General features: G+C 38.3%; 1 protein-coding gene and 1 long non-coding RNA gene across 5 annotated transcripts in view; one reads left to right on the top strand and one right to left on the bottom strand.

The window, feature by feature from the left end:
* Ntng1 (netrin G1) overlaps positions 1-22,261 on the bottom strand; it is a 323,535-nt gene that overhangs the window by 141,230 nt on the left and 160,044 nt on the right. For all 4 annotated transcript variants that reach the window (XM_005388823.1, XM_005388824.1, XM_005388820.1 and 1 more), the window contains exon 2: positions 3,495-4,135. In XM_005388823.1, coding sequence (XP_005388880.1) covers positions 3,495-4,135 — 641 coding nt within the window. The remainder of the gene's footprint in view (positions 1-3,494; positions 4,136-22,261) is intronic.
* On the top strand, positions 5,401-18,382 carry LOC106149017. Its single transcript, XR_001234903.1, has 4 exons — positions 5,401-5,619; positions 9,122-9,167; positions 13,088-13,209; positions 18,091-18,382. It is a non-coding gene; the product is annotated as an uncharacterized LOC106149017 (long non-coding RNA).

Below are 22,261 nucleotides of genomic sequence, written 5' to 3'. Positions count from 1 at the left end.
ACAGTTAATGCTACTTGATGCCCTTTAATGTACCTTCCATTAGTGATATTATTGTAGTATTACCCTGTAAATTAAAATGAGATCAAGACTAAGAGAGCTGCTCTTTAATTAAGGTACTGGCACATGGACTTGTCTATTATTCACTAGAGAAAATCACCCTGATTTACTGAAGCAGGACATCCATAAGTCAGAATTAGTCCGTGAAGATTATTAGTTTTATTGAACAATGTAAGTACCACGGAGTCGCTCAGATTGCTAATAGCCGTGTTTCCTCATTTTCCTCCATTATCTTAATAAATATACAATGAGAAGGTGTAAATGAAAGCAAAATAAGTGTGTAGCAAAAGAAGAATAAATTTTTTATGATGAGATTATAGTTTTTGCTCTCAGTAAAACAGGCATCAGGTGTATTCCATCACACGCCAAAAAGAACATAAATGCTACATTAATCTAATGACAATCACAATGTCATTTTTTACATCAGACAAAACTAGTCAGTTTAAAATACACACATACACAATGAAGTAGAGAATCGGAATTCACAATCAGTCCATTTAAAAGGTCATGAAATACTTTTTGTTTAGTATATTAATATTTCAAAATGAGAAATTCTGAGAGCTATGTCAACTCTTCTGTGGATATTTACATCTGATTTCCATTCCACTCTCCCAAAATAACCCTTATCAATTTGCACACTTTGCTGGGGGTGGTGTTGGAAGTGACAGGAGGGAAAATATCATTATCATTATCAGCTCCAGACATGTAGAGGCCTGTCACAAGGTGTAATCATTTCATGGGATGGCGGCTGTGACACAGGAAACAAAGACTTTAGTTATATTTTGGAAAATTTTACATTTATGATAGTTGTGAGGGGGAATTTTTACAACTTTCTTTCAGAAATCATCAGGTAATAGTCAACCTTCTAAAGGTGATTTGTAGTATAAAAGCTGGCCTACTCCATTAATCTTACAGAAATTTCAAGGGTAAACAATCACAGCATGCTCAAAGACCATGTGAACTAGGGTACTGCTCAACCTTTCCCTTTACTGGGTCCATTATGAGCAAATCTTCCTTATATAACTTAAGAGCTGGAGACACGCCTGAGCCATCAGACCTTGCTTCTTCGGTCCCTCCCCTAAGACTAAAAATATTCAGGCCATCTGGTGCCTAGTGCAGCGCATGCCAGCATCAGCTTTGCCCTGAGGAATTTGGACAGAGTGCGGAGGTGACAGAATAGGACCTTATGGAAGGGCTCACCTCTACTGGACCTTTCTCTTCTGCCCAGCTGCTTCTCATCAGCTTGCAGTTGACAGGTGAACAGGAAAAGACAGTGGAGGTGAGTCCCAGAGAACAGACAAGGGCTACTGTGAGCTCCTCAGAACCGCTGAAGTGCAGTTGGAGGACACTACCAGGATGAGGGATAGAAGAAAAATGATCATCTGCAGGGATTCTGCATTTCTGACCCTTAGGAGATGGCCTGTCTGGTTCCGATGGAGAACGCCTGGAAATGCCTTTGTCATTAAAATGTATTTTATACCTTTTCAAAAAACCAGAGGAAAGAAAAATAAATATCTACTTTTTGAAAAAGCCCTGATGATGATTCTTTGGCAAAGAAACAGCTTCTGAAGACTGGCTTCCTAACAGCAGTAATGAGAGTTTGGGGAATTGGTCAATAGCATGAGCTGTGCTCAGGTTATGGATTTCTCAAGCTGCCAGGAAACTAACTTCTGTGAATTTAATCTAACCATATAGATCACAGTAAGATTCAAATTCAAACTTCAATTTAGTAATATTGACCTTTATCCTCTATACTATTGAATGTGAAGTAGATACTTGTCACTTGATTTTCATGTGCTACTGTTAGTACTAACATTATTAATTATTTTCCTGTATCAAATAACCCTAATGATCAGACACTGGAATTGATATCTTTTACTACAATGTTCCTGAATATAAGCACTGCATTTTATTATAAACAGCAGACTCGTTTCTCAGACAACATATCCCTACCCCCTGCCATGGTCCCCTGCTCCTATAGCTGTTCTCTGTAACCTGGAACCTCTACACTCAACATGGTATGCATGTAATAGTGCACATTTCTCTCAAAAATAGTATTTTGCTTTACATATATATTCATTATCTATCACTAAGATTTTAGTTAAAAGCTGAAGATATTGACTCTCCCATGAGGAACACAGAGCTAGAACAAAGAGGATGGCCACTTGTTCCTGCTACTTTTCTGCGGTGGAGACCCTGAAATTTCTGACAGCACTCTGAATGGTCGTACCGCATATCCCGTGTGCACACAATGGCTCTGAGCTTAAGACCACAGCCCTTTTCTTCCTCTGGCAACGTACATGAGGAAACTCTGAAAGACCAGCAAGTCTCAACAGCTGCCATTTCTGAGGACTGGTTCTCCCTAACAAGGCTGGAAGTCAGCACACTGAATGACTCTTGCTTGACTAAGTTTAAATTATTTGATTACTTACTTATGGCTACATGATAGATGCCCTGCTTCTGTTGTGACCTTTACATTTTTGATTTAAAGCTCTTGGCATTTTAGGGTGATTACTGCTTTGCTTGTTTTTGGTTCTTTCCCCCCATTTACTATAACTCCACGTTTAGTTTCTCCCGGTTACTCCTCCATGTCCCCGCTCCCATCAGTTGGCTATCTGATCATATGCCGTGCTAACAAAGCTGGTCCAAAGCCGCAGTGTCGAGAGGTTCTCATTACTCCAGTGTTTCACTTAAATATCTTCAAAATTCTTAGAAACTCAATTGTGTTTCTGGCGTACCGAAACTAAGGGCACCCCTGGCTATACACATGAATGCTGCATCTTTAGTCCCTTTCGTTCCCTTACAAAGTGAAGTGTGTGCAAGTCAAATCCATATTTTAAATATAGTATATCTTTGCAATACAACAGCCACCAGAAACTCTAAAAGTAGAACCCGCTTTTCCCTAACAAATGCACTGTTTTCTAGATGCTTCGGCTTTGATGTAATAAATTCAAATAAATATAACATTCACTTCCAGATGGTTTTGTCTAATACAACACTATTATCAGATTGTTGTCATCTCATGCTGCCATCCTCTTTTACATTCAAAAACACAAGATACATTTCTTTTTCTTCAGCTCCTTTTAGAGCAACTGGCTGTACACCCCTGATTTCTTTGTCTTAATGACTTAAAAACCACCTCGTGACCTGGGGAGTTTTCTTGTCTCAAAGAAGGTACTTTTTATGTGTTATTTATTTGTTAAGGTGCTTTTATATAAAAAAGATTATAGATTCCTGCCAAGTTCAGAGGCAGGAAATCTGGGATTACAAATTACTGCGGAGTACCAAGGGTTGCAGATACATTCAGAACCTACCTCTGCACCAGTATTCCTGAGAAAACGTAGCCTAGAACATGACAACTGTCACTTTATAGCTGCGTGCTGGTGTTTTCCTTGGCCACCCCCATTCCCATTCAAGGAGGACAGAGGTTTTCTTACCTTCCTCGCACCTTTATGTCTGAGATTGCATAAAAGTAGCGTGCCAAGTGAAGCTCATCTACAAATATCTCCCCAACAGCTGGTCTCAACAGCCTTATCCTCAGGTCTGTGACTGTAAAGAAATCTCTGAGTTTCTTGGTTGTATCCAGCTGGCCATAGAGAGAAGCCATATTCCGCAGCCTAGGTCCAGCAAAAAATGCAAACCTGTCTTTGATTTCAAAGTGGATGATTTTGCTGTTTGTTGTATACCCCGTGGAGTACTCTTCTGTGCAAATGATTTCTAAGACCGTGTGCTGTGATAGATCCTTCACGGATTTCGGATCCATGTGAAAAGCATCTAAGCAATCTGTGGCATAATACTGATAGGGCTGCCATGTTCGTCCGTAGTCAAGAGACTTCTCCAGAATCATTTGGTCTGGACGCCCTGATTCAAAAGTAATCACTATGTTGTCTGTGAGCTCAATGGTCTTGCTCCAAGATAGAGTGATGTTAACCTGGAGAGGCTTGGGGTACTCCTTCCATGTAGCAGACTGCCAGAACGTGGAGGGATGTCTTCCTTCAAAGTCAAACATCAGCTCCGGCGGGTGCGCCAGCTCAGGGGTACTTGCGTCACACTCGTTATTGCACATGTAGGGGTTGCCCTATAGAAGGAGAAAACAAGAGGCCCATCAAAACACTCGTCTGACACAAGTCTTGCCATATTGTTGTCGCTAAGAGGCTAAGAAAAAGTTTTCAATAACCGCTTTTATTTGCCCTAGCTGGATTTTCCTATTTAAGAGCTTGAAAAAAGCAGTATGATAAATTTCTTGTCTTGCCTCCTTCCACAGGATTTAAGAAATCAAAACAGCTTATTTACCCCACATGTGTTAGACCCATAATGTGGTCACAGAAACACAAAGACACAGAGCAACTGTCTAACAGCTCAGTAGCAACGCTTCCTCTTAGAAAGAGGCTATAGAGAAGCAAGGGAATTTCCTTCCTGCCTCAAGGACATTCCTTAACAGCAAGATTCTTTAAAAAGGCATTTGCAAGCAAGGCCTTAGAATTGGCTATAAACAGTAGACACCCGTGTCCTGTTTGGGAAACGGTAACCCCATGGAATGTTCAGTTGCTCTTGGCTTTGCCTCCAATCCATCATGCTTAACTGGTTCCCTGCTTCATAAAGTCTGGTTTTAAAACATTTACTTTATTCACCACAAATCATTACAATGTGGTGCACTCCAGGCTCTGGGGCTTGGTCCAAACATCTGCCATTCTATTAAGTAGAGATAAGAGGATTTCTCAGGAAAGTCTTGGGGTTGGGGTTGGGATTGTGTTCCAAGTTGTCAGGCCAAGAAACCTCGCTACGGTTACCCCTCAATATCCACAAGGCATTGGTTTCAGGACCCATGTGGATACCAGAATCTGCATCTGCTCAAGTCTCTTATATAAAATGACATAGTATTTGCATGAAAATTTAAAGTGTAAATCATCTATTATAATGAAATGCAAATGCTATGCAAATAGCTGTTATACTCTACTATTTAGAGTGTATTGGCCCAACTGTCAAAGGTCTGACTACATGGCAGACAGAGGAGACAAGAAGGGAGCAATGCTCAAACAAGGAGTGCTGGAGAGAGACGAAGAGCCGTGACACAGCAGAATGCCACGGCAGGCACGTCTGCACAGCTCCTCACTCACATAAGTCAACATGATGCTCAGCAAATGACAGATTTAAATCTTGCTTTGAGGCACTTTCTGAATTTCTTATCTCAGTAGTTTCTTTCAATCCACAGTTGATTGAGTCTGTGGATAGAGAACCTCTAGATGTGGAGGGCCAACTGCAGTTAATGAAGAGGGTGTCACCCACCAAACTTTAGCCACTTATGTGTTTATTACTCTGTGCTGGTCCATAGGAGCTGCTTTCCACAGATGGTCATTACTTTCATCATCATCATCATCATCATCATCATCATCATCACCATCATGATTCCTCTGACAAAAGCTCCTTCCTTTACAACCCAAATAAGAAGCTGGGAATAAATCCCGGTGTCATATCACAAGATATAATACTGCCTGCACTACACTAAACAGCCACTCTCAGGTTTCATCAGAAGATCCTCCGGAGAATGACTGCCTTCCAAATGTATGTGTGTTTTGCTTTTAGAAAATAATACCATTTGGAGTCCACTATTCAGGCTCCACCTTATATGGGTGGAAGCACCCCAGTGAATGTTTGTGTTTCTTCACCTGTGATAAGTTTAACCGACCAATTAGGCACTGTAAGACACTAATAACAGTAAGTAATAATATAACAGGACCCGTATAACAATATACTGTACCTAAACTTAGGTGAATGTGGCCACCCTCAGAACATTTGACTGTACTCATTCTTGTGCAGACGTCAGACGAGACAGTGCCTACAAGGGCGACATGATGTCAGTGAGTGAAAGCAGCACTGCGACCTGGTGACAGCTGCTGCTGAGGACAGCTGAGCTGCTTCTAAGTGGCTAAGGAGTGAATCTACAAAGTGGATACACCAGACAGCCGCATGATTTATACCCAACATAGGGTGGAGCAGGACAACACTCAGAATGATGCAGAATTCAAGATGTATGAATGCTTTATTTCTAAGAGAGTCCAGTTCATATTTTTGGACCCCAGTGAAAATGGGTGATTGAAACATGGAAAGTGAAAGTGTGGGTAAAGGGAGGAAATGCTGTATTTCTCTCTTATCCTATCCTAGGAATTACAAGCATGGGTGGATGAAAGAATCGACCTTCTGATATTTCCTTAGCCTTTCTTTTGGAATTATAATTGGATTTCTTTTCTCTTGTTTCATGAGTTGTGGGCTTTTTATACCTGTTGGATGCATAAGATGGTCTCAAATAATGAACTTACACTTTAGGTATCGATGTTCACTGAGCTGCTGACTCGTATGAAATAGTAGATGAACGTCAGAGGAACGCTGTGGCCTCCCTGGAGGTACATTTCTCCTACCTACTCAGCTAATACTCACTCTCTCTTGCCCGTTAATGCAACTGAATCCTAGAGCTGGCAACAGGTTTGGGAGACTAAAGTATAATTGAGATGAGGCAGGAGAAAGAGGAGAAGCTACATTATTTGAGGAACAGAACTGTTTTAAAAATACACTCAAGAAATCAGTGATAATGGAAATGTTTCTACACTTCTTTCTCAAATTTCAATTCCCTATTCCTGATCCCAGCGTCTGTGGCACTATTTATAGATAGCCCCTTCCAAATGAGGGGTGGGGTGGGGTGGGGGGAGGAATACGTTTCTGTTCCAGGTGGAATAAATCACCAAATTTATTAGTGTTTAAACTCTCTTCAGCATGCCAGAGAGCCAAATGTAAAGCTCTGCAAACTAGCAAAGGCTTTTTATGGAGGGCTATAAATACTGTAGAATCTGTCAGGATTTATAAATTCTAAATATATGTAAATGTGCATTTTACTGGAAGGGGTCAAATTTATATAAATCGCACCTCCATTTGAAATTTACTGAAAAAATATGATCACTTCCGAATTTGGCAGTTTGTAGCCATCTGTACAATCATTAACTTGGACCTTATCATCCTCCTTCTAACACAAGCGTCTTCTTCTGAGGTCAGGAGTCTGCTGAAAAGGGAATCAGCTCTGTGGGATGCCGGGACTATATATTTGCACTAAGCTGTGTTGAAAGACAGGCTTTGTTTGCCTCCAGTCTAGGTGCACAGAGCTTTTCAGATCAGGGCAGGGCGCTGGGACCACGCGAGGGGGAGGCGCATCTGGCTGATTCTAGATATGGGTCAACACAAACAAACCTGTCTTAGAAAATATCCCTGGAGAAACCTAAGAGGCATTTATTCCTACATTCAGTAGAAGGAGTATGGCAATGTCCACCTACCATTAGTCCTTATGTGCTGGGCACTTTATAGATACCTGAGAATCTCTTTCATTCCTACCTCACAGAGGAGGAAACTGAAGCACAAAGAAGTATTAAGGAATGTGCTTGAGATCATATCACAAAGTGTAAGAAGAACAGCCAGAGTCCCTCCGCATACCCCACCCTGGTCTGTTCAATACTCAGGTCAATGGAATTTCTTATGTTGTCCTGCCTTGGAATAAGCATTGGTTGGTAGAAAGAAAATAACTAAGATCAAATGAGTTTGGGAAAAACAGCCTAAGATCTCTTCTCAGACCTAATGAGCAATATTCTATGTGAGAAATGCCTTGAAATTAAGAACTTTGTTTAGTTTTCTTCAAGATTTTTTTAAAGAGAATAAAAAATAATAAAAAACAGAAATGATACAGTTTCACTAAACAAGATGATAGGAATTCAGCAGTGGCTGTTATATTGCACATCATTGTCTTCAAATTAGGTTGTCAGATTATCAGATAGAAGCATGCAAAATTGGTCAAAAAATGTCAGCATTAACTGTTCCTTTCAATAGACCAGCAGAAATCAGAAGTACAATTGTTTCAGCTGTCCTGTGTATATACATACATATTTTTCCCTTCCTTTTCTTTCTTTTCTCCTTTCCCTCATCCCAGTTGTTCCTTCCCTCTCACAGTATTTATTGTACCTTTTGGATTTCATTTACTCTTTCAGGCTCTTACACTAGGGAAACAATACCATGTTTATATATGTGGGTCTGATTTATGTCACTTGTGAGTATGATCGCTAGTTGCATCTATTTGCCTATAAAAGCCTCAAGTTTATTTTTTTATAGCTGAGTAATACTCCATTGTATAAAAATGTCACAACTTTTTATCTGTTCCTCAGTTGATGGGCATTTGGGTTGTTTCTAAGATTTAGCTATGACAAATTGTGCTGCTATAAACATGCTTACACATACATCACTGTAGTATGATGTTTTCAGTTCTTCTGGAAAAACACCCAGAAGGGGTATAGCTGGGTCAAATGAGAGACCTCTAATCCTAGTTTTTTAAGGAATCTCCACACTGATTTCCATGGTGGTTGCACCAGTCTACACTCCCACCATCAGTGGAGAAGGCATCTCATTAGACGCAGAAAAAGCTTTTGATAAAGTTCAGCGCTCATTCATGATAAAAACCTTACATAAAATCAGAATAGATGGTCTTTACATCATTCTGATAAAAGCCATCTATGACAAACCAAATGCCAACATCATACTAAATGGACAAAAACTAAAGCTTTCACTTTAAAATCAGGAACAAGACAAGGATGTCCACTGTCACCACTCCTATTCAATATAGCTCTCAAAAGATTAGCAAGAGCACTTAGACAAGAGAGAGAAATAAAAGGAATAAGGATAGGAAAGGAAGAAGTGGAATTATCATTATTTGCAGATGACATGATACTCTACATAGAAGACCCCCAAAATTCCACTGAAAGACTTGTAGATTTAATAACCAAATTCAGTACCATAGCTGTACATAGTTAGCACTCAAAAATCAATAGTTTTTTTAAATACTAGTTTCACAAATTTATTTGATTATGGAGTCCCTTCTGAATTTACTGACCCATACTTAGATTTTACATAAATAGTATCTATTATTTTAAAACTATAAACATGCGGAAGGTAGGTGCCACTCCATATACCGGTTTTAAGCATTTAATGAAGATGTGGCCACAGAAAATACTCTTTCTCTGTTTCTGCTATCCAGGTTTGGGCACCTGTGACCTTGGACTCTTTGGGACAACAAGCCCTGGGTAAGAGTGGACATTGATATCAAGGCTTCCCACAAATCTGGTGCAGCAGACAACAGATGGATGAGAGGAAATCCTCCTGCATTCATTACTGATTGCCTACTATATTACTCTGTTCAAGGCACTTGTCTTGGCACTTTAAATACAGTAATAAACAAAACCTAGGTCCTTGCTTTGTTTAGCATTTCTGCCTTAGTTGGACAAGATGCAAATGAACAATGCTTTATAATGTTACACAGGGATAACTACTATGAAAAAGAAATAAAGCCAGTGAAAGGGAGATGCACTGGGGAAGGAATGGTGGTTGTAATTTTATATTGGGAGGTCAGAGAAGGTCTCCCTGATAATGTGACATTTGAGCAGATAAAGAACAATTCCCAGTTTACACTGGAGATGATCAGAGGAGGTTGAACAGAATGATAATTTTGTCCTTCATCTGACTCTACTGCTAGTGATATTTTCAGCAGGATGAAAATCTGCTGCAGTCTATGGGTAAACAAATCATTTGAAATGAGAATCCATACCAAATAATGGTAGACAACAGAAAACCATGGAAAAATGAAAGAGAATCAATTGGATAATTTTCCATATTTCATAGTACTCATATTCTTTTAGATCATGATTTGATGACCATTAACACAATTTACCAAGAGATAATAACATTATGGGAAAATAACAGAGGATAGCAAAAAAGAGGGCGGGACATCACTCTGGTCTCTGCATTTACCTAAGGAAGAAAGAAGAGAGCAGAAGTTGAAAATCTTACCATTCCCAGTAGAGAAAGCTGGAGGAGAGATTATATGCAAAAATATTTAGTGTAAATATTTCTTATGGGTGTGAGTCATAATACTGTTATTATAGAGAATTGTCAATATGAAAACAATTCTTGTTAAAGAGATTAACTTAATTACATTTTCAGCTACTTCAGTGCTACCCTAATCCTTTTTAATAACATCAACAGTGAAATTTATATAAGAAAAAAGCAACTTTTCCCTACTTATGAAAGCAAAGAACACTTCTCACTGCTAAATCTAACAGATTCAGGATTCAGTAAGTGTAAGTAATTATTTTGTGGCCAGCGGGCAGCCTTAAGTAGATCTTAATTTAATTCCTGTGAGCAACAGATCCTTAGCTCTTTGTCTATGGACAAAGCAAAAAATATTTACGACTATGCAGATAATATTTACACCACAAAGAGATGCCTAAATAATTAAACAGATATTGGTGCTAAATATTTTTATAACAATTAGAAGCTTGTGGAGTTTAATTTCATTTAAAAATACTAACAGTTTGCCTCTGGGAAAATTGAAATTAGTTATTAATTAGCCATTTGTAGCCAAAGCAGAATGTTATTATTGCTCTTTAATGTGCTTTCAGAATTAGAGCCCTAAATAAGATTTGAGAATTACTTTCCTGTTTCTCTTGATGGAAGGTGTCTTCCTTCTAGCAAGTAGCACTTCTAAAAGAATATCCTTTCGCATAAGATCTAAGAACCCTCTCAAAGTTTAAAATAATCCTACACAATCACTATTAATGTAATGTTTGAGGTTACTGTCATTTTGACCTTGCCCTTTTTAGCTCTAACGACTGACAAACAATTGTAAATGGCCTTGGAAATGAAGCGACTGCCAGGGAGATCTGCTTCTGACTGTAAGCGACACGCCATGCGGGAAGGTACTTACAAACGGCGGTGAGAAGTATCTCAGGCCAACACTCAAAATGATTCTGAAAACCTGTGACAGAGGAGTCTCTCACCCGTTTGCATCCGGGAAATCTTTGCTTGCGTCATTGATAAGTGACAGTCAAAAAATGACACAAAAGCAAGAAACAGTGTCTGAGCCAGCACTCTCAACCTGCTCCAGCTGAATTCTGAAATAGAGACCATAGCTTTGCAACAACAAGGCCTTTGGAAGGGTGCAGAAACGCAGCCAACCTACTGCTGCTCCTCAGAGGAGTAAGACGCCCACAGCGTGCTTTAACTGCCACGTAGGAGCATTACCTAGGGCAGATGTAATCTTTCACTCCATCTCCCTGAGAGCTGACCAAGCAGGGGAGTCTGGGAGGTGGTGACTGGCCCCTTTATATCTGAGATGTCAGTTTCAGTGGATGGGTTTTCTACCCCTAATCTCCTTTTGAAGCTTCCCGGCCAATCCTCTTTGGCCGTTGTTCGCATACACCCAGGTTTTGCTTGACTATAATATCACAGGAAGTTTTTTTCCTTTACTGCTTTCCTAAACACACTAACATTACTTTTGAGCGTGGGAGCTGATGTTCCCAGGTCATGCTGAATCGCCAGCTTCATGTCTTAGAGATTTGCCAGCGGCACTGGGGAGAAGCAGAGGGAAGTCAGAGCCAGAGGAGATGTAATCTAAGATAGTGGGCTTCTCTTCCCGAAATCTGAAAGATAAACATCAGTACTGCCCATGCAGGCAAACTGGTGAGCCCTGCTGACCTCAGCCACAGGAAGAGACTTTGCTCACAGGGAAAGAGTTTACTCACAAAGGGAAGCTCAGAGGGCAGCCTGTTTCCGATTGTCCACTGACTTTAGGACATAAAGGGCTACGATTTCAAAAATGGCAGTGCAATCTCATTTTCAGGTGGCTGTGCTAATTGCTGTAGTGGATACCGATGTGGGATATACATACGGTGACGATATAACCTACCCTGTGAGACTATGCCAGTATTAGGTATTCTGAAGCTGCTGTAACAAACGTAGCTATGTGTTTGTTAGAGAATGATCCTTACATTTTAGCTTTGAAAACATGGCTACCCTAAGAATAGTAGAAGATAAAAGAATTTTGTTTTCCTAATTTTGGAGTTGAGAAGTGACTGCTCACTTTTCTAATGGAACCTTTCATTCATCATGAAGTTTCCTCCCCAGCACAGACAAGGGCTTAAGGCATGATTGAAATTGTAGCTTCTTTCAATCTGTTCCATGACCATATTAACACCTTGTGGACATTTTTACTCAAAAATAAAGACGGGAAAGCTTAACCTTTCTGCAATGGGAATACTGAAAGACATATCACAGATTATAGACCATAATAGACACCTGTGTAAATCCCCATAGAGGATTATGGTTAGGATTTCCAAGCTAAAGAAGGCCACAGAGGTCAAAAAGACCACAGTTCTAAGAAGGAAATACATTCTCCAGCCACAAGCCACAAGCCACAAAAACAGATTCCTCTATAGCAATTTAAATCATTACTTTGCATGTAGTGGAGAAGAAATAAATGTTAGCCGAACGCAGTAACACGGAAAAAGAATGCTACAAAAAATCATTGTATGAAGGTGCAACTATTGTACATGCTATGGAAATCCATTTTTCAAAATTATTTTCTTAAAGTCACAAATGTTTGATATTTTACAGTATGGGTAGACCAAACAGACCAGAACCTAGATATAAAAATTAGTAACACAAAGCAGAAGTGAGCTGTTGGCACTGAAGTTATAGCAACTCAAGACAGGCAAGGGTAGACAAAGCATCAGGGTAAGGCTGGGGTGTAGTTCAGCGGCACAGCGTCTCCCTGGTAAGTGCAAAGCCCTGAGTTAGATTCCCAGGACAAGAAAAAAAAAAAAGTAAAAGCATCATGGAAGAGAGGACTTTCTGAGGCCGGAAGTCATGAGAGGTAGCGCCTGTTTTTTGAATCTTGAAAGCACTAACCTGATGCCTGAAAACTTGCTCCTTCTCACACGTGACAAAGCAAGTCCAAGACTGGTTTGAAACCCATTTGCTAAGAGGCCACCCACTTTGAAATAGTATGGGAACACCAAAAGCATCCTCTGCTGACATGAATACTTCATCCTGAGAGGCAGGAAAAGAAGTTTCTAGTGAAATGTTTCCAAAACACGTTTGCTTCTGGCAGTTCTGTCCCCACTAGGAACATTCTCATCCTTATTTCTTTCAAACTCCTCTCTTCCAGATTCATTAATACTTTATTGGACGCTAATCAAACAATTTCAAATGCTAAAAATATTTGAAAGGACACAAGACTAAGAACACAAAAAAATGTTTGTGAATTACGGTGGAGATTACATTACACAGGTAACAGTCACATGCTTCTCTGTATATGTCAGACACTGTTCTTATCCTTGGTACAGCGTGGTAAAGAAACAGCAGTCTTTGTCTAAACTCATAGTTAGTTAAACTATAGCTTATAGTCTAGCTGGAGAGGAAGGCTCTGCAATGAACAATTATATGATTATAAATGAAAGGAAAAATTTAAAGGACAATAAGATGGTTCTGTGAAAGAAAATAGGGAGGGAACTTTAAAGGACCAGGACCCTTTTTAGGGGGTAGCATTTAAATTGAGACCTGAAAAGTCAGAAAGAATAAATTTTAGGACTAAAGGCCAGAATAGAGATAATTCTAGGAATATAGGATAACAAATACCAGACCCTATGTTTGGATAAAACTTGGAGTTTGGCAATAGCTGATATGAAAGGGAAAGAAATTGCTCAAAGGAAGGAACAGCTGGGATGAGGGAAAGAAGAAAAAAGAAAGATATATATGTATCTGGGATAACTGTACTGATGATGTCTGATGGTATATTGAAAGGAACAGTTAATGCTTAAAATTTTTTATGTTTTGACCAATTTTGCATGTTTACATCTGGGAATCTGAGCAACTGATTTGAAGGTAACAATATGCAATGGAACAACCATTGGTGAATTCTTACCATCTTGTCTAGTGAAACTCTGTATTATCTCTAATGTTATATCTCATAATTATCTTTTTTTTCTCTTTAATGGTTTGAACAATCTTGCATTCTTACATCTGGTAATCTGACCAACATAGCTGAAGATAACAATATGTAATATAACAACCACTGTTAATTCTTATCATTTTGTTTTGAAACCCTGTGTCACTTTTAATGTTCTTGCTTTGTTTTGTTTCTGTTTGTGATGTTGGTATGCTGCTATCATTCTTTCTTTTCCTTTTACTACTCTCTTTAAAATACAAAAAAAAAAAAAAGAACTTGGGGTTTGGTATGAATCTACCTAAAGTGATTGTTTATGGAGCATCATAAACTTCAGAGAAAGCAGATAGGAAGATGCCAGGGAGGGAGACAGACGGGAGGTCATGGATAAGCCTGAAGGTTCCATGTAGAATTCTAAATGGGATGGGAAACCCTGGGCAGGGTTCTTTTTGGACAGGGGTGTACGTACTACGACCTGATTTCCATTTTCCATTTTCTTTCTATTGTCTGTGTTGAATAGAACATAAGAGATAGGGAACAGAAGTATAGCAACAGCAGGAGGTTTCCTAGAGACACGGAGCAGGACGTGAGGGTGGAAGGAACATAGTTGTGAGAGTAGATAGATTGAGAAGTATTTTGAAAGAAGAATCAATGAAACCTTATACATCTGCTGAATATTTATGACAGGATTAGATATGAGATAGACGTAAACAGTAGAAAGAGGTAAACAATAGTTCTTTGGGGTTCTGGCTTGGCCGTGTAGGCGTTTGGCTGTACTTTTAACAGAGATGTGGCAGACTAGATTTAGAATTATGGGGAGAGCAAGAATTCATGTTGAAAATATTCATGAAGCTTGTGTAGTTCGTGGGTGCATCCATCACTGCCCGAAATCCTTTACCTACTCTAAAACAATTCATCTTAATAACAACACCTTGAAGTAGATGCTGGTATTTACCTTGTTTTACAGATAATGCAATGACCTGCATAGATAATAAATACAGTAAACTGCTCAGAATCACACAGCTAGTAACTCTCAACAGAGTCAATATTTTCAATGGCTAGGTTATTTTGCTTCTCTATTTGTAGAGATTTTCAGGTCAATATGTGTCTTGATCTCAGAGCAGGGTTCAGATTGGAGATTATCTGCTTGTGAGATAGTTAATAGAGATATTTGAAATGGAAGATAGATTAGAATAATAGAAGAGATAGTATAGGGGTAAAAGGACAAAGACCCAGGACTGAGTCCTATATTAATTCAAATAGGGAGACAATAATCATTCATTTACTAGGCTAAAGGTTTTCATTCACCTCTGTCTGGTAAATTGGCTGTTGAGTAAATGTACACATATATCTCACTGTTTTTCTTAAGCAGATCTGAGGAAGAGGGTTGTAGATTATGTAAGAGGTTAAAATAAGAAAAAGTATACTTTTTAAAAAAAGTTTTTATTCTTTGGCTTTGGGAGAAGTTATACTCTCTCGTAGAATACTAATTTGTTATAAGAAAAAGCATATTACTGGCAACGGGGAAACTAAAGCTTTCAAAAATAAAAGACAAACTGAATTCAAATGTTACATCATTTTTTGGATTAGTGCATTTAAAGCTCTGGGAAAAGGAGCAAGTTCTCAAAAGAATTATGAGAATTCATTTTACCTGTGAAATTGAGTTATAGTAAAGGGAATAGGGGCCTGGGGATTTAGCTCAGTGGCAAAAGCGCCTGCCTGGCAAGCGCAAGGTCGTGAGTTCGGTTCCTGGTACCGGAGAAAAACAAAACAAAAAAAAAACAAAAACAAAAACAAACAAACAAAAAAAAGTAAAGGGAATAAATGGAAGAGTGGTTTCAGAAAAGGTCTGTGGAAAGGGATTCATTTAGGGATGAAACTTCCATATCCACTAGTTTTTCTAACCTTGTTTCTGTTTTTAAAACCTTCCCACCATCCTCTTTTCTTTACTTCATTTGCATGTTCTTTCTATTTGAGATCTTTAAAAGTAAGAGCAACCCATGGTTTTATTCTTTGGCCTTTTACTTTCTAATTCTACATGAAATCCCTTACTGAGTTAATTCACATTTATAGCCTTAACTATTACTCATAGTTGGATTCCTCTACACTTTGGTCTTTAGTTTGGATTTCCCATATGAACTTCAGACCCATCTCTTCAAATACTTATTAGACATTAGGAAAAGGATCTTAAACTCTACATATTGAAAAGTTAATGTTTCCTCTTTCCCTTCTCTTTCCTTCCTGAATAATTCAATCCTGAAGCTATTAGGTGGATCTGAGCAAGGCAGGTATCACTTCTGTAATATGCAAAGATATAAAACCTGACTCTGAGCATGAGGAAATAGATAAATTAAAATTGAGGGGTATTCTACAAAGTAAGTGAATACCCCACAATATCTAAATGTATGGTGGGATCTGAGGCAGACTTCCAGATTTATGGGGACCAAAGAGATGAGACAACAAATGCCATCTAAATGGGGCCATTTTGCTATAAAAGATAGTACTGGGACAACTGATAAAAGTAGAATACAGTCTGACAATTACATGGTCGTAGAATATCTGCATTAATTTTCTGATCTATTTGCAACTTTGTAGGAGAATGTCCTTACTTGTATGAGTTATCAAAGTGTTAGCAGACTATAAGGTAACAGGTTGAAAACTTATGCTCAAAGGTTCAGGGAAAGAAGTTGAATATACTGTATTGCAATATTCCTGTAAATGGGAGCTAGTTTAAAAATACACTAACAATTACTATGTTTTAGCCACAATAAAAATAATAAAAGTATCTATACTGAAAGCAGGAAAGAGTTTTCCATCAAGAATAATACATTTAAAAGAACATTAGAGACAATACATAGTTTCACTAGACAGGATGGTAGGAATTCACCAATGGTTGTTACACTGCAAATTGTTGTCATCACATAAGTTGCTCAGATTGCCAGATATAAGCATGCAAAATTGGTAAAAATAAAAAAAAAACTTTTAATCATTAACTGTTCCCCTCAACAACCCATCAGAAACCACCAGTAAGATCAGTCTTCTATTCTTACACCTGGTAATCTGAGCAACTTCGCTGAAGATAACAATATGTTATATAACAACCACTATTAATCCCTATCATTTGGTTTGAAACCCCTTATCATTTTTAATGTCCTTGCATTGTTTTGTTTGTATTTTGCTATTGTTCTTTTTTCATACTATTTTCTTTAAGATAAAGATAGAAAAAAAATAATAATACATTACATATTTCAAGGTGTAATAAATACCTGGTCAGTCAAATCCTTATCCATCAGGAATTCTGTTCTACTAGATTGGGTTGGACCCTAGAGCCTGATTTTAGCAGGTATTCTAGATGATTCTAGATGATTTTGGATGATTCTGGTGTAGGTAGTTTCTGGATTAACTTTGTCATGTTGTTCACTAAGAACCAAGGGTTTCGGTCAGATCTGTTTAGGTTTGAATGCCAGGTTTCCCACATTACTGTGTACTTTTTGACAGTCTACTTTACTTTGTGAGCCTTAATTTTTCCTCTTTAAATTAATACCTCATGGTATTAATCTGAGATACAATTATATCATGAACAAATGTTACATCAGCATCTCCTTGACATGTAGTAAGTGTTCAATTAGTATGAGCATTAGACAGCCTCCACTTGTTTGTTTTTTTTTTTACCCTGAGACTGCCATTCCTCAAGTAGGAAAACTGTAAGTCATCTAATATCCCTTAATGCTCCTAAATCCATTTACTAGACAAATTCTACAGATGCGATTGTCAGTGCTTCATTCATGGGACAGGGTAAAGCTATTTGTCTTCTTAAATGATTTTCTTCTCAGTTAATTTTATAGCCACAAAATTACCTCTGTCCATATGCTATTGCTATGTTATCATCTAATTGTACAGCAATTAAAGTGGCCCCAAATCCAACTTTTTCTACATTACACTCTTTTACTGGCATTTAATGGATTTCTCATTATGTTGGAGGTTATAATTAAAATTTCTTAGCATATATGCAATATTTGTGAAGATAAGGCATTTAAAAGCTTGTGAAGGTACTTTTACTGCAATTTCCACCTCAGGTGTACATTGCACTAACTCATGAACATATACGCTATAGAGTTGATCATGCATATCAACAAGTAACTCATTGTATTATATTTCAATTTTTTATGAGTTGTGCTGCTCTGGCTCAATATCCTTAACTGATTCAGAACTTTTATTCTTCACAGTCGTTTTGACTTTGGGAAAGAGCCAGAAGTCACCTGGCACCAGATCCAGTGAACAAGGTATAACACACCATACAGTTCCTAGGAACCTGCTTCCCTTCGTATGCAACTCAGCAGCAGCAGTCACAATATTTTTGATTACACGTTGCAAAGACACTCACCGATACGACTTCTGGAAATGCTTCAGAAAGTGGCAAGAACAATGGGACAGTTTTGTTTGAAGTGAGAGGGAGTATTGTGACTGGGATTTACGGCAATGCGTCTCTTGCCATAATAAAATTTTTAAAAATTGAAACATTCACTGTGTTTTTCAGTCACCAATTGTATGTCTCCCCTGGTAGGGTTCTATGAGAAGAAATGACACATAAGTATGTGACAATAATTTACTCATAAAGAAAACAAGGAAAGCAGAACAACAGGAAGGCAGAAAGAAGATGGGATAGATTAGCTAAGTTTGGAAGTTTAGAATAAAATGGGAGGAAAGTGCCTAGAGGTTGGCACCTGGGAATTAAAGATATAACCAGGCTCAAAGAACTAACTGATGTCCTTAAGTTGCACAGGTAATGCGTATGATGTAATACACATTACTTTTTATAAAGTCTATTGCTAAGTTCAGAGTGCCTGTGTGCATGATTTATCCAGTTCCTGGGGTACCTGGTGAAGCCAGAGGACACAGACAAATGCAAAGGCTGCAATTTTGTCCCCGTCCACTCCGGTGTTCATCCCGTTCTCTCATTTTCCTCCATCAGTCAAAGCAGTCTTCCTCCTGGTGGCTTTAGAACTGAACATCTCTTTCCCCAGCCCCAACTTGCATTACTTATCTGATCCACAGCCTCCTTCTCACTGAAAAATCATGCAAGAGCATGGCTTTTCCTTGAGCAAATATGAACTAAATAAAACTCAATGGAAGAAGCAACGAATGAGATGCACAAAACTGTACAACACACGAACACGGAAGTGTCTCCCCTGGGCACATCCTTGGGAAAATAAAAAGGTAAGATGCTCTGTTGAAGTGGATGTGGAACATGAAACAAAATTTTTGTTTGTTTCAAGAGGACACTGTTTTTGTTTACTGTGCCACAACTTAGTGGCTAATTATAGAAAAACTAAAAATTCTACGCGGGCTGGCAAGTTGACTCCCCACAAGCCAATGAAGCTTACCTCTCAGGACCAGTGAATTCTATAATCTGCTTGTTCAGCCTTGCACATGACACTGTACTTGTAGTTTTGTATTTCTCTTGTTAAAATAGGACCCCAGACTTGTACAGGATACAGGCTCATAAAATCTAGTATTGCCACTGCCCAGATTCATTGAAGTAGAAGTATTTTCTTCTTCCTTGCTATTTCTTCTCAGGTGATTTCATTCCTTCCACCCCAGCAATATTCCATTCTTAATATTTCTAACTTTGAAATACATTTTCTCTAAATCCAATTTTCAAAATTTTACTTGCCCAAGTTTATGTTTGATATATATATCATATCAATATTTCATTAAAAACGAATGCATTTTACTTAGAACAACAACCATACAAGTTGGTGTATTACCAACGATAAATACTAATTTCACTTATTTTTACAACTGGAGTAGCTGAGAACCAATGCCACAAACCAAGTAAAAATATGACAAAATATTAATTATAATACTAATAATCATGTGCCAAGCATTATGCATGATGCTATAGATTAGTTCAAAATAAAGTTAATTCATCCTTATCAGTTATAAGGCTGTCGCATGATGGGATTGGAAAAAGTCTCATTTTGAAAACAAGAACACATATTTCGGAGAGTATTTTGGGTCTGTTATATAGAAATGAAATAAGAGTAGCATTTTAATTATCAGACAACATGTACAAAAATCTACTATAAGGAGATATTTTTAAAGTCACTATAAAAGATATACAGGAGGTGGAATCTTAGTTTTGAAAATTATCTTAGGTTTGCCTATGTGAAGAAGACACATTGCAAGCAATCAGTGATACCTGAGTGCCTTGTGTGGCTAGAAATTTGGGGGCGCTGCTTCGTAGTTGTCTTTTGATTTAATCCACATGACTCCCTAATGGTAAGTATGATCCTAATTTACTTATGAATAGGCTAAGCCTCAAAGTGTCATGGAACCTCATCAAGATAAATGATGGACACAGAGGTTAGGCCGAGGAAGTAAGAGATAAATATAAGATCATAATGGCAAGTTAATTTCAGAAAGTGTTGAAAGCAGGGTAGATACATTCAGGTTTGATGAACTGGAGAACGGAAAGCCGTTAGTGACTTTACAGCAGATGTCTCGTACACAGTGAGCCTTCTTTATTAGTTTTCTTGGTTTTATTCAAGAGCAACAAATGGTTCCAGTTCAGTTTAATATTGAGTCATCTCAATAAGGTCACAAAGAATCAACTGGACTCCATTGGAATTCTAGTCATGGGCATGCCAGTAATTCCAGACATATCTTATTCATCTTTGTATCCAGCATAATTCCTTGAACACAGCAGATAGTCAATAAATAATGAGCAAACAAATGAATGCAAAGCAGGCTATCTTGTAGTTAGTTTTTCTGTTTAACAAAATATGAAAAGACTCCAATATTGAAGAAAGGAATTATATATCTTCTAATTCAATTCTCTGTCTGTTGGTGACTTGATTCTAAAGTATCAGGCTGTGAAGAATCATGATCTTCCACTTCTCTATTTAAGGGCGTGTTGCCCAACTCTCAAAAAGTTCTGGAGGTCCAAAAGTTGTGTGTATCATGTACAAATCAAGACACCTCATTGTGGGGTCGGAAAGGGTCCAGAACTGGCCTCGCCCCGGTGAGTCTTCCCACTGAAGTCCAGAACAGGGACTGAAGCATCCTTAGAAACAGTGGAAGGTCACGACAATGGCAGTGGAGCATGGAAGAGGAGGGAGATGGACTAGACATAGGAAAGCATCTAGGAAGTAGTTTCTATTATCTAAGTATGCAGAGCTTGACTAAAGTGAATAACAGCAAGGGGGCAGGAGATTCAGCAGTAATTAGATCAACTGAAAGTAGAAGAACAAAGGAAGAGCAAGGACCAGTGGCCACACCAGCTGTACTGCCAGGAAGAAACGAAACGTTACATCACTCGAACTTGTCACTTGGGACTCTTACTGCTCCATCCTATCAGTTCTCTTTCCAACATAACTGCAAACCTGAGATTCAATTTATAATGGGTAACGAGACATTTAAATTTCCCCATCCTCGACTGTGCCTAAATATCCCACGTGCATAATTACTAACCCACAGCTATTCTCTACCTCTTGTTTTTGGTTTTAATTTTTTACTACTACAGGTTTGTATGACATAACGATGACATTCCTTGCAGGGAGTTAATACACAGACATAACATATCCCAATTCTTTGTTCACCCCCTTCCCCTCACCCCCAATTTCTTGACCTTCCTCTTTGAAAAATATCTCTTTCCCTAATTCCTACTATCTAGTTTTTATTGTGCTCTTTATTTATATTTTTGGTCTCTCATACAAGAGAAACCATGTGATATTTAAGCTGTGTATATGATTTATTTCACTTAATGTTATGGTCTCAAGGTGCGTCTACTTTCCTACAAGTGGCGCGAGCTTGTTGTTTATGGCAGAGTGGTACTCCACATGCGTAAATACCACAGTTTGTTTATCCTTTCCTCTGTCGATGTACATGTGGGCCTCTTCCGAGATTTAGCTATCACGAATTGTGCTCCTAAAATCATGCATATGCATGTGTCATTGTAATATGACACTTTAAACTCTTTTAGTAAAATACTTAGAAGGGAAATAGCTAGATGGAATGGTATTTATAGTTGTGGGTTTTTAGGAATCTCCGTACTAATTTCCATAGTGGTTTTACTAGTTTATATTCCCACTAACAATGTAGAAGGATTTCTTTGCCCTTGCAGCTTTGCCAGCATTTTCATTATTTTATTTCTTGATGACAGCCATCCTTCTGGGGTAAGCTGCAATCTTGCGTTAATGTCTCTAATGGCCAGAGATGTTGAATAATTTTTTCATGTGTTTATTGGCCATTTGTACTTCTTAGAAGTGGCTATTTAAATTGCCCCTATGTTTTAGTCTCTTTTTTTTTTTTTTTTTTTTTTTTTTTTTTTTTTTTTTTGGTTTTTCTCCAGTACCGGGAACCGAACTCATGACCTTGCGCTTGCCAGGCAGGCGC

Source organism: Chinchilla lanigera, unplaced genomic scaffold (genome assembly GCF_000276665.1).
Source record: "Chinchilla lanigera isolate Chin_1 unplaced genomic scaffold, ChiLan1.0 scaffold00034, whole genome shotgun sequence".
In the NCBI taxonomy this organism is placed as follows: Eukaryota; Metazoa; Chordata; class Mammalia; order Rodentia; family Chinchillidae; genus Chinchilla; species Chinchilla lanigera.
Note: the sequence above shows the minus strand (reverse complement) of the source record. Positions and strands in the feature narration are given on the sequence as shown.